Below are 23,320 nucleotides of genomic sequence, written 5' to 3'. Positions count from 1 at the left end.
TCAGAAGAACTTTGAAATCTTCCGCAACATGCCTTTTTGGGGCGGGGTCGGTGAGCGTCTTTGGCTGGGGTCATAGAGCAGATTAGATGCTTGTTCCCCATTGGGATTATGCCCTGCTCATCAGTATCCACAATTCCGAAGTCCCTGTGTATTACCATACACATCTGCGCCGATGCACCATACAAGCTCTCGGTCTTGAAATGATTATGGTGGGGGCTCTGTATGGCGATGGTGAAATTCAACAGTGCTGGCTGGCTAATAAAATGCTTACATGGATATCAGAAATGATCCGCGATGTACCAATGTGTCCATCCGCTAGGTCAATTGTAATATAGATGCTTCCCTCGTCTCTGGGCTTCAGGCAATCAGTTATACACTGCAATTTCAGCATAAAATCTCCCTGTTCTTTCTTTCTTCTCCCCTCACCAATCAATACAGCTTTTGAAAATCCTCAAAATCATGCATATCAGCCTTGATATTATCAGCTTCTACAATCCTCCTCCTCCAGAACTTCAAACTACTGTGTCTGCTTCCCGTTGGAAATTGTACAAGGCTCCTCCAGCTCCACATAGCCTTTCACACCCTCTTCCACCCAAACCCCCTATCCTTATAGCAAACATCCCGATCTCGGGTAAACAGCCAACTGCTGTCCAGCAATACCGAAATCTTACGGAAGATGAGACTTCAGCAGCACCGGCATTTCGCAATGCGTTTGATGTCGAACTCGAGAGAGTATCTGTGGCGGGAAACAACCCAATTGCGGGTGAGACAGATCTGGAAATACACTTTCTAAGATCCCAGAGAATTTTGATAAATCACCTCTAACCACCGAACGACGCGAGCGGATTGAGACCCGGTAGAAACAGTCCATGGTCCTCATTGAGCAGCATCACTGTCTCCGTCCACTGACAAAGGTCTGGGTACTGTGCCATCCAAACACAACAGGAACCCGACGAGCCAAAATGGCGAGATACTGAGAAGGCCCTACACCAGGCAAACAAATAATAAACTATATCAGTTTTTAGACTAGTGTCTCAAATCGAGCGAGGAAAGAAGGGTCGGAAATTAAAAGACATCAACAAATAAAGCTCATTAAGCGCCGAATGGAAGAACCTCCACATTTACTACCAAAAATTTACAAAGACCAAAATCGACGATGGGAATGGCTCAGAAATACAGAGAGTTAGTAGCATAACTTCTTATTCTTCCAATCAGATTGCCTGTCTTGCCTAACCGTCCATAGAATATGAGATACTTAGCTGTCGAACATGGATTAGACACACAACAAAAAAAAAACTCCAGTTTATATAGAAGACGTTGATCCATTGAACGAAACGATCCTATCTACCCAGCTAAAGAAGTTCTATCTTGGATTCCCGCGTATCCAAGTATACCTATTCAATTCACTAGCTCTATTCACTGTACACCGCAGGAGCGCCCTATTGAGTCTCCAGTTCAAAGACCTACAAATCTCACTGCAGAAGGATCCTCGTGGCGGACCTCCTATCCCTTTAGTTAAACTAACACCCGACAGATGTAAGAAGTTTCTCGGACTAACTAAATTGTAAGGGCACTGCCTTCCTTTCCCCTTCATATCTCATGATCTCCAAGTCCTGCTGGATCCGTCAACACGAGACTATTTTAGAAACCATTACCCTTTCAAGACACGTCTAAACCGGGCAATATGAACTAACTTACAACAGGACTACATTTACACTCCCTGAAGTAGTCTATGGACCATCTTTAGTGATATACCCCCATACATTGCTATGCGGAGTTTTATTCCACGCCAAAGCATTCCAGAATAACTTAACATCAAAGGCCCAGCTAAAGAAGCTCTTTGTTAGCAAAGGTTGCCAACAGCTCCTGGTGCCCTTGGATCCGGAGAAGGCGGATTGGTATATCTTTTGTAAAACAGAATTAATCAAAAGGATTCCAACCATTAAGCAGACCCAACCCATGTCCAAGTCCTCCATGTCCAGTCTGCTGGTCACGTTTAGGGAGATCCGCGGATAGCCCAGGACATTCCATACCCATAAGTTCCGGTACGGGAGTAGCAAAGTAATCAACAAGAGTAGTGAACAATTCTTTCCATACCACCTCTATCCAAAGTGCTTTTAACTGCTGACATTAACCTTCAGAATAGGTCAGCGATGAGCAACATATATTGATCATAAAGCACACTAGCCCCCGGACTTTCTCGACCATTACCATGCTTTGCAGATCGAAACAGATATGATTCAGGTTATCTGTGGCCTTGACCCGGACGTAGAATTAATACAGGCTGTCACGCGCCAGAACCGTTGGCAAGACCCGCGACGCCCAAGATATCTAACTGAACAACAGAAGGCACAGGTAGAGGACCATCCTGAGTTAGAAAAAACCCACCAGAAGTTGAGCGAGCTTGGTGCCCAGTATAATAAAACCCAGCAACCGGGTCTGCTCACTCGGATGGAGAGACAAAAGAAGGAGATGAAAATACACGAAAACAATTACTGAGGGCTTTGCGGCATCAGATCCAAGAGAATTTTGATGAAAAGCAGGCATTCCTGGATATTGAAGCACAGCTATCTAGCACTGCAGTCAAGGAGGAAGAAGATGAACTTCTTGAGGATGCTATACCTCGAAACCAGCTACACCTTTTGCAATGTCTTTTGTCCTATCCGATCTCCAACTCGCTGGAAGACAAATGGAATCGGCGCGATGCAGCTGCAGATGCGGTAATACAATATTGTAACATCCTTAAAGAAGGCCCTCTGAGAGGCCGGCCAAGGCAAGAAACTACAACCACTGCATCGGATGAACCCATAGCTCCACCCCAGGATGCACCACAAGTTCAAGACAGCATCAACGCATGCAAAGTGGCACCCCCTACCATACGGGGTAAGCCGCCGCGTGCTACCAAGAAATATCTGGAGAATTCAGAATTACCAGAGGCCTGCTTTCAATGCTTTACGAATGAAAAGCTACCTGAAAAGGTTCACTGCCGGATGTTTTACGATGCTGGCTGTGTCACGCGCCACTTTGATGCCGTTCATCTGAAGAAGGAGCCCCTCAAGTGCCACTAGTGCGAAGTGACTTGTTGCGTAAAATGGCATTCCAGCGCCACGCGATTAATGAGCATCGGGTGCGCAGTCGCTGGCGCTGCCCGGACCCGGCATTTTGAGCGAAAGAATAATGAGCCAACACACACCATACGCGGCTTTTCTTTAATAGATTCTAGACGATGCAATTACCCAGACTATTTTCCTGTTCTAGTTTACTGGTCGAGGACTGTCTTACACTGTATCAACTACCCGCCGTAGAGGAAATGCACCGCCTAGGAACTCTAGAAATACGGGTGTATGATCTGTGAATGGTCTTTTGTTTCTCTTGATGCGCCCTATGACCGTTGCAGACAGACTTTTACGGCATGAGTACTGTGAAAGGTTCCGCCGAGTGTTTATCTCAGGTTTATCTAATTTGGAATACTACCGTTACTCAGTCCTCTTTGGTAGTTGAAGCCCTGCATTGTCACACTATAACCAGATAAAGCAGAATATCAAACAAAAAGTTGAGCAGCTGCACATTATTCGAGACCCTTTCGCGCATTACAATGAACTTTCTAGTAGTATCCATACTGCTGCCTCTGATATTTAGCACACTTGTCCAAGGTCGAAAGACAGACCTCCAACATGAATTTGGGAACAGATTCTAAAAGTCCGTCACAGAGTATAGGATTATCCCCATTCCTCAGAATCTTGAGGTTATCCGTCGTGAGCTGGACAACAAGATCTCTTAGTCCACGGTCGTGCTCCCCTGTTGAGCTGTAAACTTCAATGACGGAGGAGCTGAATGAATCTTGGTCGGGACGTTCCAAGAAGGATTCCATAAAGTAGTCCTTTGCTTTCTTCTTAAGCTCGTTGATCTGAAAATAATCACCTTGTGCGTACATTTGAGCGTGGAAGAAGGCATGACAACTTTGAAAATTTGTGGTATTGGTAGTGGTTTTGTGAGATGGGTTTGGATATTGTTCAGTGTCTGCATCTAACTCAAAATTATTGCCTGCCCATGTTTGGGGTGAACATTCAGAACTATTCTTCGAGTTCAGGTGGGCTTGGGTAATTGGAGTACCGTCATAAGTATAGTCGCCTGTGTACAAGAATTCGAGTGTCTTTTTAAGGAGCACAGAATTGCAATCCTCAATGATGATCTCGCCGTTGCTTTCCTACAAGTTTCTAGATCAATTTCATGATTTCACCTGAAAAGAACTGGAGTATGGCAAGCATCTCACCTTAAATTGACTACTACAAGCGACCTCAAAATACTTTGATTGAGGACAGAGGATGTTCCGATGGGCTGGAAAGACTTCATCGCCACAACTAATGGACAAATCGCTGTACTTCGGATTGAGAAATTGACTAATTTGGATGTCAGTAATTGTACGAGATCAGATTACTAACCGTAGTATCTAACCTAAGGACCAGGTCTTTCATTTTTCTGATAATTTGTTCGTTTGCAGAAACCGGCTCCGTAGGTACAACAGCTGTATCAGCGGAGGTAGATACTGCCGACTTTCTTTTCTTTTTTCCTCCTTTCTTCATCAAGGGCTCGTGAATCTATTCAGAGAGGAGAAGCTGCGCCATATAGCAAATAAAAGAAAGGGTTATCATTGCTGCTATTTATGAACAAGCGAATGTGAGCTGCTGTATAGGAGCCCAGGAATTTATTCGGTCATCAGCTTCTTGCTGGTACGATGCTTTGCCCGGTGGGATGGCATATGTAGGTCTCGCATGACGTGGCCATGCATCAGCCATCGCTATCAGAATGTACCAATAGCAATGGCAGAGTAAGATTAGAAAGGCCATAGAAAAGTACCGGTCACTCTACAAATCCCCGACCCCGGATCCGCTCAGCATCTATAGTATGTCTGCTCATTTGGTGCATGAAGCTTGTTGGAGCATTCGGAACAAGAAGAGAATAGGATTCTTAAAGTTCTCTAATTCTTAATATCTTGGTAGCCAACTGGGTTTCCTTGCAAAAAAGGGCGATTTATACCGCGGCTATTGCGAGTAATTCCGAGCTGACCGGCTACGTGTGTCACCCCACCAATCGCCCGTTTTTCTTTTTTTAATTGGCCACACCATTCCAGCATGTGATACGACGCAGTCCCTTTCGTGTGTCGCAAGAATCTATGGAAATCCTGCATCTCTACACGTAGTCTTGTTTGCAGGGATGGTACAGTACTTGTGAGAACTATCCTCTTTGTTTCTTGGCCACCTGCACGCAATCATAGTATTCGGATTTGATTGACACTTTGATGTTTAGTAGTCACCAAGGTGGAGAATTCACTGGTCAATTTAAAGCTCGGGGTACAGTATGTTAGTCCCATGAGATATTATACCTCAGAACTATGCTGCTTCTTGAGGGGACATTCCCCAGCTATCCGGATACACTGAGAATGTATGTCTCTGTTTGATCCCTCGCATCAGCAGCCGTCAGTTTCCAGTACCACACCGAAACCGGCTCATTTGAGCAGTCCGAGGCAGTCATGGCAGTTGTGCAAGGCACGGTAGAGGTTTATGGTATGTGCAGTGATTGCTGGCCCTCCAGGGATGAAGGGATCCCCGCGGCAGTCGTCTTTCTCCTTTCCTCCATTTGACAAGCAAGGTCCGTAAGTGCATAAAAGGACTGGTGCGACAGGGTGGCTTGCGGTCAGACGAAGCGATGACTCCGGGTGGACTGCAGTCACCTCTTACCCCTAGTCTTCACTTGGCCGCAGTCTCTGGTTACCCCCAGTCTTTAATTACCCCGAGTCTTCAATCACCCCAAGTCTCTAAATACCCGCAGTCTTTGATTACCCTTAGTCTTCCCATGCCCGCCGTCATCCTGTCGAGTATCACGGTGGCTGTGTTGAGTATTATGGTGGCTGAACGTTATGGCATTCACAGCTTTCAGGTGGAAGGGGATGGGAGGGGTTGGCGGGGTTGGCGGGGTTGCCTAGGTTGCCTAGGTTGCCTAAAGACCTATATCTGGTTAAACTGGTTTTGTGAGATTTTGGGCAGTAAGTCATGTGACCATACCCAGGCAGAAACATTTTCAGGTGTCAAAGATCGAGCGGCCCCTACTCGGCCTGCAACTGGTTTTGATTCGTGCATAAGAGAAGTTGTCTGACGTCCTGGCAGGTCCTAGAGAGCGCAATCTGGCGCTATAGACATTTTTAGAAGGCAGTTTATTGGGTTGCAGCAAAGCAGCGCCAATGCAGCCGCAGAGACTTTCCTAGGCTTTCCAACCCGTTCCTACGCCGCGATGGCATCTGGCGATTAATCACAATTTCGAGTACTTGAAGCGCCGCTGGACCCATCCTGTGGCCAGGTAGTCAAGAAATACGGAGCAATTTTAATAAAGCAAACTAAAAATCGGGATTACCAGTTAAGAACGAAGTAATCCAAATCGTGCCCCACTGAGGAGTATCTGCTCCGCACGTGGATCAATTTAAGATATATTCCCTTGATAAATTGAACTACAACTAAATCGAAGAACGTTGAAGAGCGAGATCACAACAATTGAGACAGCTTCATGGCAAAAGCACGGGCTCCTCTATTCCTGGGAGATGGTACTCACAGTTGCATTACAGGATACTCAACCCTGTGGATATATTATTTCAAGCATTCTCCTGCAGTGTGTAGGCTACCGGTTTCTGAAGAGGTAATCAAGGCGGCAGCGGCAAATAATGGACGTTATGCACATGAGATCATGCAACAGCTTCTTCCCCGATATGCAGTAGCCAACCGTAACTACGTACAGTCTAATGTAAGCGAGACATGTATGAGTTCTCTTTCAAGTGGCCCGGGTGCGGGGCCGTAAACCATGCCCGTTGGAAGGTTATGCCTCAATAAAAGAAAGGGTTTCATGAATTCAAATCAAAGGGGAAGCCAGACCCTGAAAGGATGATGAATAATAGTACCAAAAGGTGAACGTGGAGACACTTAGCTGCTGGAATAGCTCTGGTTGAATTAGACTGAGCTCCTCAAAAAATAGGGGGCTGCCATATGCCGGAGATATTTCTACGGTGTCGTAGATTTCTGATATGGCACACAATCGAGTATTAGGCATGATAAGACGAAAGTAGTGTATAAGTACATCCTTGGGACTAACCAAGTGCCTTTGACTAAAGTGAGTCAGAGTGCTTGATTATCAACATTATAATGTGGTCGAGTGTTGCAATCCTTCTGGGTATGAACGCGGCATTGGCACTGTGTGGTAACTTTTCAGCAACATGTGAGCAGGTGAATCTGACCCAGTACGGGTTATTGTCGGCAAATTGCTACTCAGATAGCAGTGAAACATGGAAGTCAAGTGAATTATCTTTGAATTATTGCTACGAGAACAAGGGGGGTCTGATGGTTGAGCAGAATATGTAAGTTGCCCCGTAATTTGTCGATTACCGGCCTGGGTTTACATTCAATGGTATAGGGGGCTTGCATTCGAGACATGCCGTGGTCGCTTGGATGGCAGCAAAGGAGAGCGGATGAGAGTTGCATGTGAATGGCAACGGATTTCAACAGCTGGTCGACTTGGGTGAGTTAAGTGGTCTGGGTTTACAAGTGTTTGCCTGCTAATGTGATAGACTACGTGATAACTAATTCAGGTGGTGTTCTTGGGTGTTTCGATAACGTGGGATACGTGCTGGCTTGATGTGCGGTCAGTTGGGGGAGTGCTAAGCGCGCGTACTTGGCATTAGCGGATAGGCAAGACCAACAGTCTCCGTCCATGCTTACCAAAATGTGCGAAAGCTTGCCACATACCTATCGCACGTACAAGAAGGCTCTAATTGGATGCTGGTATTTGCCAGGCACTCTATGAAAAAAGCAGGGCATCCACGGGATGATATAAAGTAGCGAAAAAACGGAGGAAATTATCAGAAGAAGAAGGGAGAAAAAAAAAAAAAAAAGAAAGAAAGAAAGAAAGAAAAGAACAGAAAAACGGCCTTATTTTATATACGGCAGCGAAAGCGGAAATACGACCTTATGAGCTTATTGCCCAGTAGAAAGTTGCCAGTGTTTAATATCAGGGCATGCCACTACATCCGATGGTACTTATACCGGCAAGTATCGTTTTGATCTGCAGTATTTCAACTGTCGCGTCGAGGACTAACTCCCAACCGTATAAAATGAAATCAAGGATTCTGATAATACTGTCACATGCCTCCTTTCCCTTCCCTCAAAAAGTAAGGTATCAATAAGTATCGTGCAGTACGCTTACTCGGCGAACCCGCATCCACGATAGTTCTTCAATGCACAGCTATGTGTGCGAAGATTCATATGTCTAAGTCATTCTTGATTTTCTAGATCCTGCAGTTGAAATAAGTACAAGAATAATTTCATTCTGTATCACGTGTCTGTACACGCTATTGGGTAAACGACGAACCTTATGCAATGACACAACATATCAGGCCACAATATCAACGAGTAGAGGGTGGTGGAGGCGGTGCTCCAGGATTTTGTACCTGTGGTGTCGTAGGCTCCTCTTCTCCGGAAGTGTGCTCGTCCTTGAATGGCCATTCTTCCTTCGCGCCCAGGAACTATTAGAGCGACGGGTCAAACTATATGAGAGCATATGCATGACACTTATTGTGTATAGTGTGCATTTGGGCACGGAATAAGTCACTCGCAGAGTTGGAACTCCTCATATAATGTTTGCACCGGTGGATAACTGCCTAGGTTATGCTTTGCGATATTCAGGCTTTCTTTGGGGATTTCAATGCTTCTGACCTTTTCCCCTTTGAGTGGCGAAAAGGCGGGGTCAGCTGACTTGAGATTGTTTGGTCGCTCGAAAGCGGATTTACTCTGACAACGGCTGTTAGCATCGACTGCGAGAAAGAAAAAGCACCACTGGCGGAGCCTACGAAATCGAAGCAGCCATTCCTCGAGGTGGACGAGATCCCGTGGTTTGTGATCTTGAATGCGCCGTATTGCTTGACTAGTGCCTTTAGTGCCTATAGAGAGACTTCGTGGCCCTGACAAAGCCGGGCAAAGTCGATGGCCTGGGACAGTGAGACGGTAACTTGCTGCATGGCGTATCAGAAGAACTAGGCTGTTCGCGAAAAAGTCCCATCGCAGTGACAGTCCCAGGTACCTAATTATAGGGGCATGGCGGCATTACTCATCAGGTACATCCCTCCGACCACGCTAGTGGAGCCACAGCACACAACATGTTGCCCCTCCCACAGACCACAAGTCCCTCTGAAGTCAACCGAATTACGCTGTGTTCCTAGGCTAGGGAAGGTTCCAAGCTGTCTCGACGAACCGTACATACGAGTGGTTTTCAAGCCCCTACGCTAAGCGACGGATATGCTACCAAGTGGATCACTGTGCTATGCGTCCTATTGGCGCCCGTCCAGTGTCCGGTATTTCATTAGAGAATGAAAGAACATCAGGAGCTTGGGTCTCAGTACCTTGAATAGGGAGTACATGTCAGCAACTGGGCGCTTACACGTCGCACTGGATTGCAGAAAGCTCCAGGGAATCGCGCATTAGCAGTCAGTGGACGTTTCATTCGCACCAATAGTATTCGGGCGGACGTGACAGACACCGATCACACGAGCGAACAGTGGCCCCACGGCTCCTCGAGACGCGGACGCTGGCAGCAACCGAAACGAACTATGCACGAGCATCAAGGCGGAGCCGTTGCTACCAATCAAAACAATGGACATTGCATTGACACCAATCAAACTGGACACTGCACTGGCATCAAGGCGGAGCCGTTGCTACCAATCAAACCTGTGGACATTGCATTGACACCAATCAAAGAAGTGGACATAGCGCGGGCACCAGGTCGATCGATGAAATTTGTGCTAGCTTACACTAAAACGAGAACGTGACGAGGTGTGATTTCGGACGCCACTGTTGATGAAGACAAATATTGCGCTGCATGGGTTTCGGTGTCGAGCATCGTTATGGAATCGCCTGGTCCATGGCACACCCCGGTCGGCCACTATCCCCATGCGTATTTGTAGTCACAGGGGCATTCACCGCTAGTCCGTGGGATTGTCAACACTTCAAGCTATAATGCGGTAAACACACGGCCGGCACAACACCAGATGAATAGATGGCCGAGACTCCGGATTTCAGCTACCATCGTTAAACCCTTCTTCTCACTATGTGTCGCGTAAGTGCGCGGCTCGCTCGAAGGCGGTGGGTTGACCACCTACTAAGGTGGTCAACCCAATGATTCATTAGTCATCAACATTTGTGGATCATTTTGACACCGCGTCCGTGGGTGACGAGCCCAATCTTTTATCACATGACACTTTCCCAGGGAAAAGTATAGCACTGCAAGCAGACAACGATACACGGAAAATGATTCTTACGGAGCTTAATGGATCAGGAGTTTTGCGGAATGGTCACAGTATGATCAATAGCCCAAACCGGAGAGTTTAACTACATTACATAGCAGATAGGCAATAAATATAGCATGAGATGTTGAGGTTATAAAACCACATGACAATCACCTCCAACCTGTTCAGATTCCCGAAACCTATATCCTTTCGGCTACTCAGATGTGTCGTTCTTGTACGTCTTGACGGTAAATTGCGATCGCCGCAAACCCTCTCGAGCTATAAGCACCAAAGCAAAATGGTCAGACAAAGGATAGACGCGATAGACGCTGTTCGGCCAATATCCTTCTCATGTTCGCAGATCGTGGATTTGCACATGCAGACACATATCAAACGGTGAGAACACGATCAATTGATCTGGGATATCATTTGAAGCTCGCTTATAGCGTCCTCGAGTGTCGGGGCTTGCGTCACTATGCCGTTCAAGAAACCGATACCGTTCATTTCTCCATATCGGAGGATTTGCAAAACCAGGGTCAGAACACGTTCATATCGATATAGTCTCTCTTCGACGTGGTGTCGACTCGCTTTCCTGCGTCGGTCCTTGTGCGGTTCAAAAATGCACTCAGTTTCAGATTGCTTGCACGCCTCGCAAGTTGGTGATCCGACACACTAATTCGTGTTAGTGCGTATTCCATCCGCATATTGCATTTCATGCGGCAGACCTTGGTTCGATTCTTACGACATTGCTGGCAGGCCAAACTTCGACGCTTCGGAGGTTTGGCGGGAGACGACTCGAGCTTATGTTGGGCCTCAGTGGCAGGGAGCAATGGTCGATGGTGATCTTTTTCGGCCATGTTGCGGCAATACCACAAGATCGCTTCAGATGTCAAATTCGGGTTCGATGTGTTCGACTGGTATGGATATACAAACAGAGCGAGGGAAAAGAAGGAACTCTGATAACCACGATATTACAGCCAGACGGGACACCTCTTTAAATCCAAGAGAATCATGTTTGCTATTAGAGAAACTGAGGCTGGGCCCTTCCAGGGTTGCTGCGCCTAGCTGGCAAACAAATGTTTGGTGAGGGTGTCTGCCAGCGAGTTGTACGACATAGCTTCTTGATCCGACCAATGAAATACGATTAGCCTGACCAGGCAGCTAGTAGTAGAAGTGATTTCTACGGTGCCTCGATTGGTCTGTACCAATTTCTTTTGTTCAGTGCTAGGTTCAAGCTGGGTCGGCAGTGCACCACCAACAGTTAGAAGCGTAGCTAGAGCCAGGGGGATTAGTCGTTTATCATTCGCTACTTATCGCCCTGCTATCTGGACTTCTTGGTGCCATACGTATCGTTATTTATGCTAATGTAAAAGTCAAGACCGACTAACTGACAACTGGTGGTAGGTACTATGGCCGGATATTGATGACCTATATGCTCCAATTGGGGGGGTGGAAGTGGAAGTAGGAGTGCTGTGACCTACAGCGTCTAGTAATTTCCCGGTTACGGGCGCATTCTTCCGTACCAACCATATGTACGGAGCCTGTGCTTAGGACAGGGTACCTGACGAGGGGTCTCAAGCTAGTGATCAGGTTTGGTACTTCCCCTTGGGCTGCCCCTTGCTATTTCAGAACAGGCAAGGTCTCCTTACACTTACATGACCCAGTAGAAACCATTTACCAGTCATCGGTATTGTCAATACTATTGTCATTACCATTTGATATTCCGTGGGTGGACCGACAAGGATAAAGTCAATCGACTAGTTACATCAATACATCACACTACTTAGTATTCTTACGGAGCCCTTGTCTTTGGTCTTCTCGCTAGACAATGAAGGTTAGTTTCCTTCAAATGACAAGAGCCAGAGCTGGGCAAACCAAAATTCCCCAAACTCAGCAACATACGTATCTTCAGTTTCACTCAACCGCTGTTCATCTGGCCCTGCAGTCGTAAAGGTCATCGCGACATCGGAATCGACCCATACCATCCGCTCTTCGTCGCCGAGGACAATGAGTATGTTTTTGGGGTATATATCTCGGTGGTGAACGTGAGTAGCGTGTATCTGCTTCATGCCCTCTATTGCTTGGTGATAACAGGTCTCAGAATAGTTCTCGCAATTCAAACGTTCGGCACTCGGAAGCCATTCAAGTAGTATGCCTCTAGGGTGATATTTATCGTGCGTGAAATGTTGAAAAGCTGGGTAGAACGCGGTAGGGTCGACTCGATCAATGTGGCCGTAGAAGTATCGGACGAATCCTCGCTTGCAGACAATGTGTTGCCGAAGATTCATATAGGCGTTTAGTTCGCAGCAGAACCGATTAAGGTCTCGACCATTCTAGGCAAATCCTGGATCCCCGTTGTCGTGAAACTACGTCGTCAGTAACAAGCAAAGAGCTAGTAGCCTCAGCTACTTACAAGTTTCATAGCATTTCAAACACTGTGAAGACGCATCAGATCAATCTATTTCTCCAACAATCCGTATATTGGCAGGGACAACGTCCAACGAGCCATGATCGCTGGGGCGCATCGTCGTTTGAAGAGTCCATTGAGGTGTGGTCGGCTTCAGCGAGCTGTCTGGCTCTCTGATGACGAATCAATTCACGTGAGGGACCAGAACGAGCGTAATAGAGGAAGAACTATCTGGCCGAAATCTAGCCCGCATCTTCTGGCCGGGATCTCAACCACGGATCCTTGAAAACAATGACAGATTGTCAAGGATGACTATTCATACACTGGCCCCTCGCCCTAGGCGACATTCAGGGATCCATTATCTCGACTCCCTATGTACATATGCACACTTTGATCGTGACCATTACTTTCCCGATGAATTTAGAGCCTCGTCAAGTCCTGTCTATTTTAAATTGCCTCTAAAAGAATAGACTAGGAAATTTGAGATCTAGAGGTAGTTTATATATACAATTGGGGCTCTAGAGAAATCTCCGTGCTTCCACAATCACTCATTTTAGTTCAGATGTTTTCATGTCATTAGACATGCCATTAAGTGCCATCGTATGTACTACGTGTCATTACAGTACACTAGCATATCCCCACAAACCATTCTTTTTAACTAGTTCCAAGTTAGGCCTAGCGTGGCTACACTTTGGGGTTGCAGAAACAATCGAAGAGTGCAACTGGTGACACCAGTATCCGGAAGCCCTGTACTATATTGGGTACCGGCGGAGAGTATCCAGAAGCCCTGTACCTACGAGACCTACGGGAGCGGGAGGAGGTGGTTGAATTCGATATCAAACCATCGCGAAAATTGTGTTGTTGCGGCAGCTGTCACTGTGTGCCGAGCGGGAACTAATCCCGGCCCGATGGCGATCCCGCCCGCAGGGGTCACCGAACCCCATCCCACAAACTCGCAGGGAACACCAAACATTTTCGGCCAATATGATTTTCGTCCAAAGATCGGAACGATAAGGAAACGCCGCAGACGAGGCGCCGATACAGAAGAAAGCGAGCCGATCACGAACCCCGAATTCGCAGCTTGCGGAGAAAACAATGGACGGGTGACAAACCAGGACGTCCGACAGTTTTTCGTCAGCTTTAACGAGACGCTCAAACACCAGACAGAGACAATCGAGTCAGCGAGAACCGAAGTACAGGCACTGAAAGCGGAACAACAGCTACTCCGTATTCAAAATGAGGAGCTGCGGGAAGAAATTCAGACCCTCCGGGCCAGACTGGAGGCGCAACCGGCAAACACTCCCCTGAACAGGTCGTGGGCGGAAGTAGCCGCCGGCAACCCGCTGCCAGACCTCAAGAAGACAGTCCCGCGCCCCAGAAAGGAGCCCAACTGCGTCCGAATCAGCACCGCACCGACCCTGGACCAGGATGTCGATAACGACCGATTCTCGAGAGCCCTGCCAACAGAAGCAGCAAACACCCATATCCGTACTGCCCTCCTGAACGCAGAGACTACCAAAGATGTCCAAGTGGCCGGGGTTGGCACCACCAAGACCGGCTACGTAATCCGATTCCGGGATGCGCAGTCTGCAGAGGCTGCTCGGAACAACACTGAGTGGCTGGACGAGCTGGGGAACAATACCAAAGTAGTAAAACCACGGTTTGGGATCGTGGTCCACCGTGTTCCGACCGAGGATTTCGACCTGGAAGACGACAAGAAGCAAGGAATAAGAAAGATAGCGACCGAGAACGACCTCGATGAAAAGAAGTTCCAGATCGAGGACATTGCATGGTTAAAGAAGAAAGATAGACCGCTAGGCAAATCGGCATCCATGGGAATCTGGCTGGAGACACCCGAGGCAGCTGAGTGGATCATCAACAACGGACTGCTGGTAGGCCAGAGATTCATCGGGAGTGTAGAAGCCTACCGGGTGGAAAGAAAGCGGTGCCGCCGCTGCCAGCAATTCGGCCACCTGGCGTGGTCATGTAAGGGACAGGTCAAATGCGGATACTGCGCGGGTCCACACGATCAACGCTACTGCTTCCCTGGCATAAGACCTAGGTGTGCGGACTGCAATGGAGAACACCCGACAGGCGACCGGGAATGCCAGGCGCCATTCAATCCTCAGTCATCTCAATGACAGTAAACCTCCGTATCTTACAGTGGAACGCGATGAAATCTAGAGCAGGGATGGAGGGCCTCATCAACGACCACCACAGCCAGAACCTGGATATACTCCTAATCCAGGAACCACCCAAAACAGCATACAACACCCATGTCAATCACAGTGCATGGCGACTATACCGACCTACACACCCCAATGAGCCCGGCACCGAAGAAGCTCGACCGCGCAGCCTCGTTTATGTTAACCGGAGAATCTCTACAGCTTCCCATCGTCAGGTCCACTGCGACCCGAGATGTAGTAGCTATCAAAACTTGGACACCAGAGCTTCAGTATCTGGTGTTCTCAATGTACATCCCACCTATCGAAATGCACAAAGCCTTTGAAGCGAGCAGCGCCCACGATGTCCTAACAAGAATCCGACAAACCATCCAACGAAACACAGAACCAGGCAATCGCGCCATCAAATTAATTCTGGCGGGAGATTTCAACCGCCACCACCCGGCATGGAGCCACTGCGAAGTACACCACCGCCTCGCAGCACATGCGGACGAACTGATCAACTTCTTCCACAACTTGGAGCTACAATGGTGCCTGGGCCCCGGCAAAACGACATTCTGGGCACTCAACAAACCGGGCACCACGTCGGTTTTAGACCTTACACTAACCAACGATATGAACAGGCTGGTCAAGTGCCAACTATACCACGATAATTATGGATCAGACCATAGAGGAACATACTCCGAATGGAGTCTCCACCCGGAGCAAGCGAAAAAGCCCAAACCAAAACGAGCCTACGGCCGTGCAGACTGGTCTCGCGTAGGCCAAACCATACTGAGGGAGATAAACCAGTACCCGAGGATCCAGACAAACAGAGACCTAGACCATGCGATTGAGAACCTGATTCAAACTATGACAGCAGCTCTGGACCGACACGTACCAGCACAGGCACCATGCCCATAGTCAAAACGCTGGTTCACTCCCGAACTCAAGACCCAGCAGGTGGAAGCCAACCAAGCCCGAAGAAAGTGGCAAGATGGATGTGCTACCTTGGGAGCTGATCATCCAAATACAAAGTCCATGTTTGAGATAATGCGCGAGAAGAGAAGAAAGTGGACGAGAGCCGTGGAAAAAGCAAAAGCAACCCACTGGAAAGAGTTCCTGGACAAAGCAGGCGAAGGCCAGATATGGAAAGCAGCCACCTACATGCGTCCGCGAGATGCCTATATGAGCATCCCAGCAATCCAAGTGGGTACTGAGGAAATCACGGATAACCAACGCAAGGCGGAAGCATTTCTTGAAACTTCTTCCCGAAGATGTCCGAACCGGAAAGCGAAGAAGTCAGCCCGGCTGAAGAATTGCCATGGGAGCCGATCACCGAGGAGGAGATCTACCGATCACTCCGAGTCGCAAAGGGGACTACAGCCCCGGGCCGAGACGGAATCCCGACCCTGGTCTGGAAACATCTCTGGACGATTCTGAAGGGAACTATTACCACTATCTTCACAAAATCGGTTGATCTGGGATACTACCCGAGAGAGTGGAAGCAGGCACGAATCATTGTCCTCCGCAAGCCTGGTAAGCCGGATTACTCAGTGCCGGGAGCGTACCGGCCGATCTCCCTGCTCAACACATTGGGAAAGTTGCTGGAAGCCGTCATAGCCCGAAGACTCTCATACTGGGCAGAGAAATACAAGCTACTTCCCGACACTCAGTTTGGAGGTAGACCAGGACGAAACACTGAACAAGCCCTGCTGGTGCTCGCCAACGCAGTTGATCGAGCATAGATCCGATCCAGGGTAGTTACTCTGATTGCGTTTGACCTAAAAGGTGCCTTTAACGGGGTCAACAAGGCCACTCTCGATGCGCGACTTCGCGCGAAAGGGGTGCCATCCAAAGCCCGACTGTGGATCTACAGTTTCATGCAGAATCGAGAAGCCAGTGTGACACTAGATGACTTTAAGACAGACAGCACTCCCCTGGAAAATGCAGGGCTAGCCCAAGGATCTCCCCTATCACCAATCCTATTTGGATTCTATAATTCAGATCTGGTGGATCAACCGGTAGACAGCAACGGCGGGGCATCAGCATTTATTGATAATTACTTTCGCTGGCGAACCAGCTCCTCGGTAGAGGAGAATATCAAAAAGATTCAGGAAGAGGACATCCCGCGGATCGAGCAGTGGGCACGGAGGACCGGCGCGTCGTTTGCAGCCGAGAAAACCGAGCTGATTCACCTCACACGTCGCAAACCAGCCCAGGGCAAGGGCGAGATAACTATGAACGGTAAAGTGATCAAACCAGCGGACACGGCCAAACTCCTGGGGGTCATCTTCGACACAGAGATGCGATGGAAAGAACATGTACAACACGCGGTTAAGCAGGCAACCAAAAGGATTATCGCCCTGAGCGGGCTCCGACACCTTCGACCAGAGCAAATGCGCCAGCTCTACCAAGCGTGCGTCACACCCGCTATAGACTATGCATCAACTGTATGGCATGATCCGCTACGCAATAAAACACACCTGCGGCTCTTTGAGACACTGCAGCGAACAGCACTTATTCGCATTCTCTCTGCCTTCCGAACAGTCTCCACCGACGCCCTGGAAGTCGAATCTCACATGCTGCCTACTCGCCTGCGCCTAAAACTGCGAGAACAGACCACAGCAGCCCGGTTCAGCACCCTACCGGACGATCATCCAGTGCGAGAAATCATGAAAAGAGCCATGGAACGCAGCACGCACATTTACAATATGGCACGTTTCCCGTTAGCTGAAACCATGCGTACTATGGACCTGAAGCGGCTACAGACCTTGGAAACCATCGACCCAAGGCGGCAAGAGGATCTATCAAGAGTGGAGACAAGAATGGAGGACCTCGATAAAGGGAGGGCACCTGCGCCACATCGACCGAGGCCTGCCGTCCAGCAGGTCTCGCCATCTATACGGCTCGCTCCCGCGGAATCGAGCATACCTGCTCACGCAACTTCGCACAGGCCACTCATGGCTGGCGACATATAGAAAACAACATGGCTTCCAAGAAGATACCCTGTGCGAATGCGGGGCGACAGAAACAGTGGTACATGTGTTGATCGACTGCCCGCGGCTTAGCACACTGCGCCAAACACTACGGCGGAAAATTGGAGGAGCATTCAATAACATATCAGATATGCTGGGAGGAGCAGACCACGGTAGGGAAGGTAGATTACAAGATGTCCCGCCAGACAGCAGCATTCTCGGGGCGGTATTGGACTTTGCGGAGGCATCGCAGAGATTTCGAAGTCGCGCGCCACGAGGGCGGCAGAACACAACCCCAGGCACCGGCCCACACAGGCCTTGACGAGGCTCCAAGTTCGTCAGTAAAGTAATAGTTCACGTTCAAAGATGTACATAGAGAGTATAGATAGTGGATCCTGCATGTCGCCTTAGGCGAGGGGTCAGCGTATGAAGCATCATCATCATCATCATCATCATCATCACCCTGTACTATATTGCTCCTACGATATTGACAGCTGAGAGGACACATACTGAAAGGATCTATGTATGGGCTCGAAGGAGATACAGCAGATGTACATTAGAACCTGTGTTGATAGATTAGTGATAGTTGCCCTTTCGGCTGAGCCGCCGGGCGTTGATAAATTGTGTGTGTGTGTGTGTGTGTGTGTGTGTGTGCGTAATATATTGCCAAAGGTAGTACAGCAATGGCACCACACCTATTATTATCAAAGATCCAGCTTATTTGCTCTATAAGGAGTTGCGGCATGTCTATCTCGAAAACTGCTAAAGCTGTCGAATGCAGTAAGCAGGTAGTCAAATATATCCGCTCCAACCTGCAAGTCTTCAGCTCTCCTAGAGCGCCGCCAACTCGAATTGAGCAAGCAAGATCAATTACACTGATTATACTGGAAGCACTATACAAATATCTTCTCAAAAAGCCTGGCTTGTACCCAGACAAGATAGCAATATTCCTCCGGAACAAGTCATTCAAGTCCCGAAGATCTTTTGCACCTTCACACATGAAGGTTGTTCTTACATGGTGATGGAAAGGATCAATATAAAGACATAATCAACATTGGCTGGGTCAATCAAAGCGAAGAATCAAAGACGAAGCTTCTTACACAACTGAAGATCATGATCCAGGAAACGCAGGAACTTCGGCTTCTAGAAGATATAGAGATCTCTTCTGTTAGTAGAGGACCTCTGTTCGATTGCCATTTACCAGACGATTCCCTACATTTAGGGCCTTTTTCCAGTGTCCAAAGCTTCCATCAACCATTTACCAGTTGGCATGGTATTTGACCCGAGACATGACTGAAATTCAGGACAACACAATCGTGGTTGGCCTATCGTATTCACTCGTGGCGATCTCAGCAGCTTGAATATTCTTGTCTGCGGTGATGATATTATTGGCATCATTGACTGGGAAACAGCCGGTTGGTACCCGTCATACAGGGGATATACAACAGCTTGCCAAGTCAACCCCCAGAATTCTGTATAGATCAAAAAATTGACAATTTTTTCACGTCCCTGCCAGACGAACTACGGATGGAGAAAACTTGTCAGAAATACTTTGGACATACTTAAGAATCAATATAGTCATTTGCACAACCACCATGCCCACCTCAGACTCACTTAAACTTAAACCCTAGCCTTCTCGCAACTAGTCTGTATACAGTTAGAGTTTAAATATACTTGGCGCTATTTAACATATTTTGTGAGTTAAATACCTTCACTTCTTGAACCCGTGTTTGTTCTCACTTCGGTCAGAGTCTGTTTCTTCTGCAACGATTGCATGCTTGAATCCGGCATTGGCGACACTCGAATATATATTCGCGTAAGTGATGAAAGCACTCTTCACATCGATGCGGCCCACGTAAGTATTTCCATTTGCTGTGCCCACACTCATGATTGTCTCTGAGCTCTTGCATAGTTCTTGCAACCAAAAGATCTCGTGCTGTCCGAGTAGTGGGAGAAGGAAGGGTTGCAAATGGCTCCTCATCTGCCACAATTACATCCTCGGATTGCACCTCCCGAGTTTGAAAATGAGGCTCATGAGCCTCCGGTACGAGCTGACCCTCCACAAGGGCCTCGTCGGCATCTTGTGGGAGGGCCGCAGCTGCCGGCTGATCTGCTTCTCGATCGATTATTTGATATGCACGGGCAAGGAGACGATGCTCATTCCATTGTTCACACTGGCATTTCTTCCACTCCAGTCCGCAATTGTAACAGAATTCGGCACCGCAGCGACAGCTATTGTCGATATCCGTCAGATTTGCAATTGTGGGAAAACCCATAAAAGAGAAAATAAGAAAAAAGAATAAATAAGTCAGAAACACGAAAAAATAGAATAGAACAGAATAAAATGAAATGAAATTAAATAAAGGGTTTGGGAAAAGGGAATAATGCCACATACATCATATGGTTGCAACCATAACTTAATTCCACCACTCGCCAGCATGAAAAGCAACGTTGCCACCCATTTTCCTGTGCGGTTGCTAGTAGCTGTTGCAGGGAGGAGTCATCGGGACAGTCACCAGTATGTGCTCGTCCTTTGCAGTTTGCACAAGTTGTGTGCCCGCAGTCAGGACATGTGGCCACTTCACCACTGATATGAGATATGTCGATGAATGCACCACAGTTGGGAGAGTAGCAGTACGTTCTGTTCGGGGTTTCGTATTCAACCTTCTTATTCTGATACTGCTCCACTAAATCAGACTTCAAGAATATGCGAGCAGTGGTCAGATTTATAGGTTGCCGACAGCATCGCGGAGGAAAGAGAGACTCGTCTGTCATAGAAGACTCGAAGAGATCTGCTAAACAGGATCGACAATACTCGTGCCGACAGGGAGCGCGAAACACGTTCACGAAATCGATTAGTTCCCTGCAAGCCACACATCGTCGGGCTCGCGGTAAAGAGTGACCAGCTCGTTGGATTGCCCGGGCAGACGATTCAGCACACTCATTTTCACTCTCTCCTGTGTCCAAGTCTCCTGTAAAGCTGTAGTCTTCCATATTATTGACATATAAGATTTGAAGTTTAGCTAAGGTCTCGTCATCCAGAGCCGCTGACTCCGACTCAAGCTCACGTGGAAGCACATTACATCTATCTTCCGTCAATTGGCGAGCAATAATCCGGTCTTTTGAGGCATTCTCTTCTTCGACTTGGGTCTCGGCCAGAACATGTCCATCAGCTTGCACCGCAGTCGCGAAACTCATGGCCATTCGCCTATCCTGCAGATACTCTGAGATATTTCTCCATTCCTCGTTTTGCAAGTGGAAGGCCAACTCTTCATCTGTAGGGTCGCGTGACTTTCCTTTGGAAGACTCGAAATAAAGGTCCGTCTCTTGGAGCTGTAGCTGGACAATCAGATCGAATGTTGGTTGATCGATCCCTGGATCTAGCACGCAGGCCATCGTGATTTAGTGAGGTAGAATGTGTCTGGAAAGCTAAAAGTGCAGTATTGAGCAGCAGTCTCGAGTTGTTTGATGAAAGAAGGAGGTTACAGGTTATCATTCCATGACAAGTTGACCCCTTGATTCGCATACTGTTCTCTATTCGAATGCCTTGGCATCTCGCTAGTCATTACCCCGCTCACGTGAGACCGTGGTGAAAGGACTTGGAACAACTCATAGATCAAACGTTGTCCATTTACAGTGCCATAACGAAACCAGCTCATTAATGCTGTCCGAGACAGTCATGGCAGTGGTGCAAGGCATGGTAGAGGTTTATGGTTTGTGTAGTGATTGAGCGCTTCTACTGTGCTGTCAAAAGCTCAGGGTTTCTTTTTCTCTTGGCCTTATTCCAGAGAGGAGCTGCGACGACCATTGTAATTTTGGAGAGGCCGGCAGTAAAGCATCGATTGTACAGCGGGATCATCTGTTCGATGAGCACCGGTTGGTTTTGTTACGGATATCATACAGCTTACTGTCGCTGCATGCTACCTTTCTTGACCATCCGCCTCTTTTTGGGTGGGCCCGTTAATAACTTACATCCACATAACCTCAACGGAGAAAGCGGTCCTATGCTGCCACATTTGGGAAGACACGTCACAACTATTTATGCATGCAGTTGGAGAGGAAGACACTGTGCGCGTATGATACATCACTTAATAGCCGCTACCAATCAGTGGTCTCGTGTTATCTCTCCTAAGTATGCAAAGATGCCAAGTTAAGCAGCCACTGGTATTCCAGAGTCAACCTTCTAACTTACCTCAACATCGTTAACAAAGTGCAGGACGAGAATATTAAGCTTTATTTAAGATAGCCAAGTAGGCCCTACTGAGTCAACACACACTCTAAGCTCTACAAGCTATTTGTACTTAGGAGGAAATGGAGGATGCCTTTTTCTCCTGTTTTCCAGGCTTCCAGCCTAACCCATCTCTTTCTACGGCCGAAGAATTTTCTCGTCTAGCACATCATATGAATTGGAGTACTGGTTCTAAGAGATACAGAAAAGAACTGGTCAAATTCGCAAGTACAGAGTTTGCGCATTATTATGAGATCGGCAATAAGCTCCAAAACTACCAGGCTCTCTGTCAGGAACTGCGGCTCGAGGGGCCTTTTACTAGCGTCACACAGTGCCGAAAGGTATGTTTTCCCTTGTTCTTAATGATTAGTGACTTAGATTCGCGGGACTAAATTATAAAGGCTCTTGTTAAAGTGCATGTCAATATTTTTGACCTAATTGACTCTCGCCGCACAGGAGCGACTGTTCAAAGATTTCTTAACCAAGCCGCGCTCAAGAAGTACACCAGAGAAACCCAAAAGATATTCCCTAAGCAAGCGGCCAAAGCAGATGGCTTCCTTAAAGAACTACTACGCAAAATCTTCTGATTAGGTACGACTGGCGGTACTAGTCCTTTTGAGCTAATGATGGGAATTTTGCTTCGAGGCTACAAGCTTGGGGCATACTCTGTAGAACGGAATTTTAGAATGTCCTATGTTCTATATGATATATTAGGCACGAACGTTCTTTGGTTTTAGGGAAAGAATTACCTTGAAGTCCACATATTTTCGCGTCTCAACTTATTAAATCAGCCCTTAGGTGCTAGTGCTATGCAACACCTAGTTTATACTAGAGAGACGGGCCCAGATAATTCAGGAAGCTTTTTGCGCGTTCGAGAGTAGTACTGCATAATCGTGGGGATCATCGCGTATTACAGGTGATGGGTGCGTTTCTAATTTTAAAGACTTGAACTATGGGTAACAGTACCTTGCCACTTTTTTACTTTTTTATTTGACAGGCAATAGACGATAAATTGTTGAAAAGTTGATTATATCATCTTACTGTAAATGTAAAAGCGATTGAATGCTGGAGATCTGGAGATAGATGATTAGTCTGGCAAAACCCTCCATTGCAGGAATGGAAAGATGGTGCGGTCCGCTTTAAACTTTAAAGATCTGACTGTAATACCGTCAGGATTTTCTGATCATTGAGTGATGTTGGTTTCGCTCGATAGAACGCCCCACCGAG

The 23,320-nt window shown here is 47.6% G+C and overlaps 9 protein-coding genes across 9 annotated transcripts; 5 read left to right on the top strand and 4 right to left on the bottom strand.

Annotated features, from left to right (window-relative positions):
- Nucleotides 1-459: 459 nt before the first annotated feature.
- On the top strand, nucleotides 460-793 carry ASPBRDRAFT_60306 (uncharacterized protein; the record flags this gene model as incomplete). The annotated part of the gene is given in 2 exon segments (XM_067628205.1): nucleotides 460-710; nucleotides 730-793. The coding sequence occupies 2 exon segments, from the start codon at nucleotides 460-462 to the stop codon at nucleotides 791-793; spliced, it is 315 nt and encodes a 104-aa protein (XP_067473004.1).
- A 1,428-nt stretch (nucleotides 794-2,221) lies between these two features.
- On the top strand, nucleotides 2,222-3,068 carry ASPBRDRAFT_70231 (uncharacterized protein; the record flags this gene model as incomplete). Its single annotated transcript, XM_067629061.1, has 2 exons — nucleotides 2,222-2,437; nucleotides 2,458-3,068. The coding sequence occupies exons 1-2, from the start codon at nucleotides 2,236-2,238 to the stop codon at nucleotides 3,066-3,068; spliced, it is 813 nt and encodes a 270-aa protein (XP_067473003.1). The 5' UTR covers nucleotides 2,222-2,235.
- Nucleotides 3,069-3,501: 433 nt separating this feature from the next.
- On the bottom strand, nucleotides 3,502-4,541 carry ASPBRDRAFT_211970 (BTB/POZ domain-containing protein). The gene is made up of 3 exons (XM_067621949.1): nucleotides 4,456-4,541; nucleotides 4,274-4,400; nucleotides 3,502-4,207 (listed from the first exon to the last, which is right to left on the bottom strand). Exons 1-3 carry the CDS (start codon nucleotides 4,473-4,475, stop codon nucleotides 3,605-3,607), a joined length of 750 nt encoding a protein of 249 aa, XP_067473002.1. The 5' UTR covers nucleotides 4,476-4,541; the 3' UTR covers nucleotides 3,502-3,604.
- Nucleotides 4,542-7,203: 2,662 nt separating this feature from the next.
- Nucleotides 7,204-7,587, top strand: ASPBRDRAFT_49514 (uncharacterized protein). The gene is made up of 2 exons (XM_067626352.1): nucleotides 7,204-7,399; nucleotides 7,456-7,587. Exons 1-2 carry the CDS (start codon nucleotides 7,218-7,220, stop codon nucleotides 7,562-7,564), a joined length of 291 nt encoding a protein of 96 aa, XP_067473001.1. The 5' UTR covers nucleotides 7,204-7,217; the 3' UTR covers nucleotides 7,565-7,587.
- Nucleotides 7,588-10,726: 3,139 nt separating this feature from the next.
- ASPBRDRAFT_201578 (Zn(II)2Cys6 transcription factor domain-containing protein) lies at nucleotides 10,727-11,175 on the bottom strand (the record flags this gene model as incomplete). The annotated part of the gene is made up of 2 exons (XM_067621570.1): nucleotides 10,727-10,990; nucleotides 11,044-11,175. 2 exons carry the CDS (start codon nucleotides 11,173-11,175, stop codon nucleotides 10,727-10,729), a joined length of 396 nt encoding a protein of 131 aa, XP_067473000.1.
- An 822-nt stretch (nucleotides 11,176-11,997) lies between these two features.
- ASPBRDRAFT_49509 (uncharacterized protein) lies at nucleotides 11,998-12,834 on the bottom strand. Its single transcript, XM_067626351.1, has 2 exons — nucleotides 12,732-12,834; nucleotides 11,998-12,684 (listed from the first exon to the last, which is right to left on the bottom strand). The coding sequence occupies exon 2, from the start codon at nucleotides 12,604-12,606 to the stop codon at nucleotides 12,154-12,156; it is 453 nt and encodes a 150-aa protein (XP_067472999.1). The 5' UTR covers nucleotides 12,607-12,684; nucleotides 12,732-12,834; the 3' UTR covers nucleotides 11,998-12,153.
- A 6,144-nt stretch (nucleotides 12,835-18,978) lies between these two features.
- Nucleotides 18,979-19,345, top strand: ASPBRDRAFT_60303 (uncharacterized protein; the record flags this gene model as incomplete). Its single annotated transcript, XM_067628204.1, has 2 exons — nucleotides 18,979-19,138; nucleotides 19,170-19,345. 2 exons carry the CDS (start codon nucleotides 18,979-18,981, stop codon nucleotides 19,343-19,345), a joined length of 336 nt encoding a protein of 111 aa, XP_067472998.1.
- A 134-nt stretch (nucleotides 19,346-19,479) lies between these two features.
- Nucleotides 19,480-21,627, bottom strand: ASPBRDRAFT_49506 (BRcat and Rcat domain-containing protein). Its single transcript, XM_067626350.1, has 3 exons — nucleotides 20,261-21,627; nucleotides 19,575-20,097; nucleotides 19,480-19,512 (listed from the first exon to the last, which is right to left on the bottom strand). Exons 1-2 carry the CDS (start codon nucleotides 21,259-21,261, stop codon nucleotides 19,611-19,613), a joined length of 1,488 nt encoding a protein of 495 aa, XP_067472997.1. The 5' UTR covers nucleotides 21,262-21,627; the 3' UTR covers nucleotides 19,480-19,512; nucleotides 19,575-19,610.
- A 425-nt stretch (nucleotides 21,628-22,052) lies between these two features.
- On the top strand, nucleotides 22,053-22,883 carry ASPBRDRAFT_49505 (uncharacterized protein). Its single transcript, XM_067626349.1, has 2 exons — nucleotides 22,053-22,434; nucleotides 22,495-22,883. Exons 1-2 carry the CDS (start codon nucleotides 22,177-22,179, stop codon nucleotides 22,678-22,680), a joined length of 444 nt encoding a protein of 147 aa, XP_067472996.1. The 5' UTR covers nucleotides 22,053-22,176; the 3' UTR covers nucleotides 22,681-22,883.
- Nucleotides 22,884-23,320: the final 437 nt, after the last annotated feature.

This window comes from Aspergillus brasiliensis (assembly GCF_001889945.1).
Source record: "Aspergillus brasiliensis CBS 101740 unplaced genomic scaffold ASPBRscaffold_31, whole genome shotgun sequence".
Taxonomy (NCBI): domain Eukaryota; kingdom Fungi; phylum Ascomycota; class Eurotiomycetes; order Eurotiales; family Aspergillaceae; genus Aspergillus; species Aspergillus brasiliensis.
Note: the sequence above shows the minus strand (reverse complement) of the source record. Positions and strands in the feature narration are given on the sequence as shown.

Excerpts from the sequence above, each read along its gene's own strand:
- ASPBRDRAFT_211970 (XM_067621949.1), bottom strand. The coding sequence starts at position 4,475 with ATGAAAGACCTGGTCCTTAG. Across the intron at positions 4,401-4,455 it reads ATGAAAGACCTGGTCCTTAG|TCAATTTCTCAATCCGAAGT; the intron begins GTTAGATACTAC and ends CATCCAAATTAG. Across the intron at positions 4,208-4,273 it reads CTTGTAGTAGTCAATTTAAG|GAAAGCAACGGCGAGATCAT; the intron begins GTGAGATGCTTG and ends AGAAACTTGTAG.
- ASPBRDRAFT_49505 (XM_067626349.1), top strand. The coding sequence starts at position 22,177 with ATGGAGGATGCCTTTTTCTCCTGTTTTCCAGGCTTCCAGCCTAACCCA. Across the intron at positions 22,435-22,494 it reads GCGTCACACAGTGCCGAAAG|GCTCTTGTTAAAGTGCATGT; the intron begins GTATGTTTTCCC and ends TAAATTATAAAG.
- ASPBRDRAFT_49506 (XM_067626350.1), bottom strand. The coding sequence starts at position 21,261 with ATGGCCTGCGTGCTAGATCCAGGGATCGATCAACCAACATTCGATCTG. Across the intron at positions 20,098-20,260 it reads TATGGTTGCAACCATATGAT|CTGTCGCTGCGGTGCCGAAT; the intron begins GTATGTGGCATT and ends TATCGACAATAG.
- ASPBRDRAFT_49509 (XM_067626351.1), bottom strand. The coding sequence starts at position 12,606 with ATGAATCTTCGGCAACACATTGTCTGCAAGCGAGGATTCGTCCGATAC.
- ASPBRDRAFT_49514 (XM_067626352.1), top strand. The coding sequence starts at position 7,218 with ATGAACGCGGCATTGGCACTGTGTGGTAACTTTTCAGCAACATGTGAG. Across the intron at positions 7,400-7,455 it reads CTGATGGTTGAGCAGAATAT|GGGGCTTGCATTCGAGACAT; the intron begins GTAAGTTGCCCC and ends TCAATGGTATAG.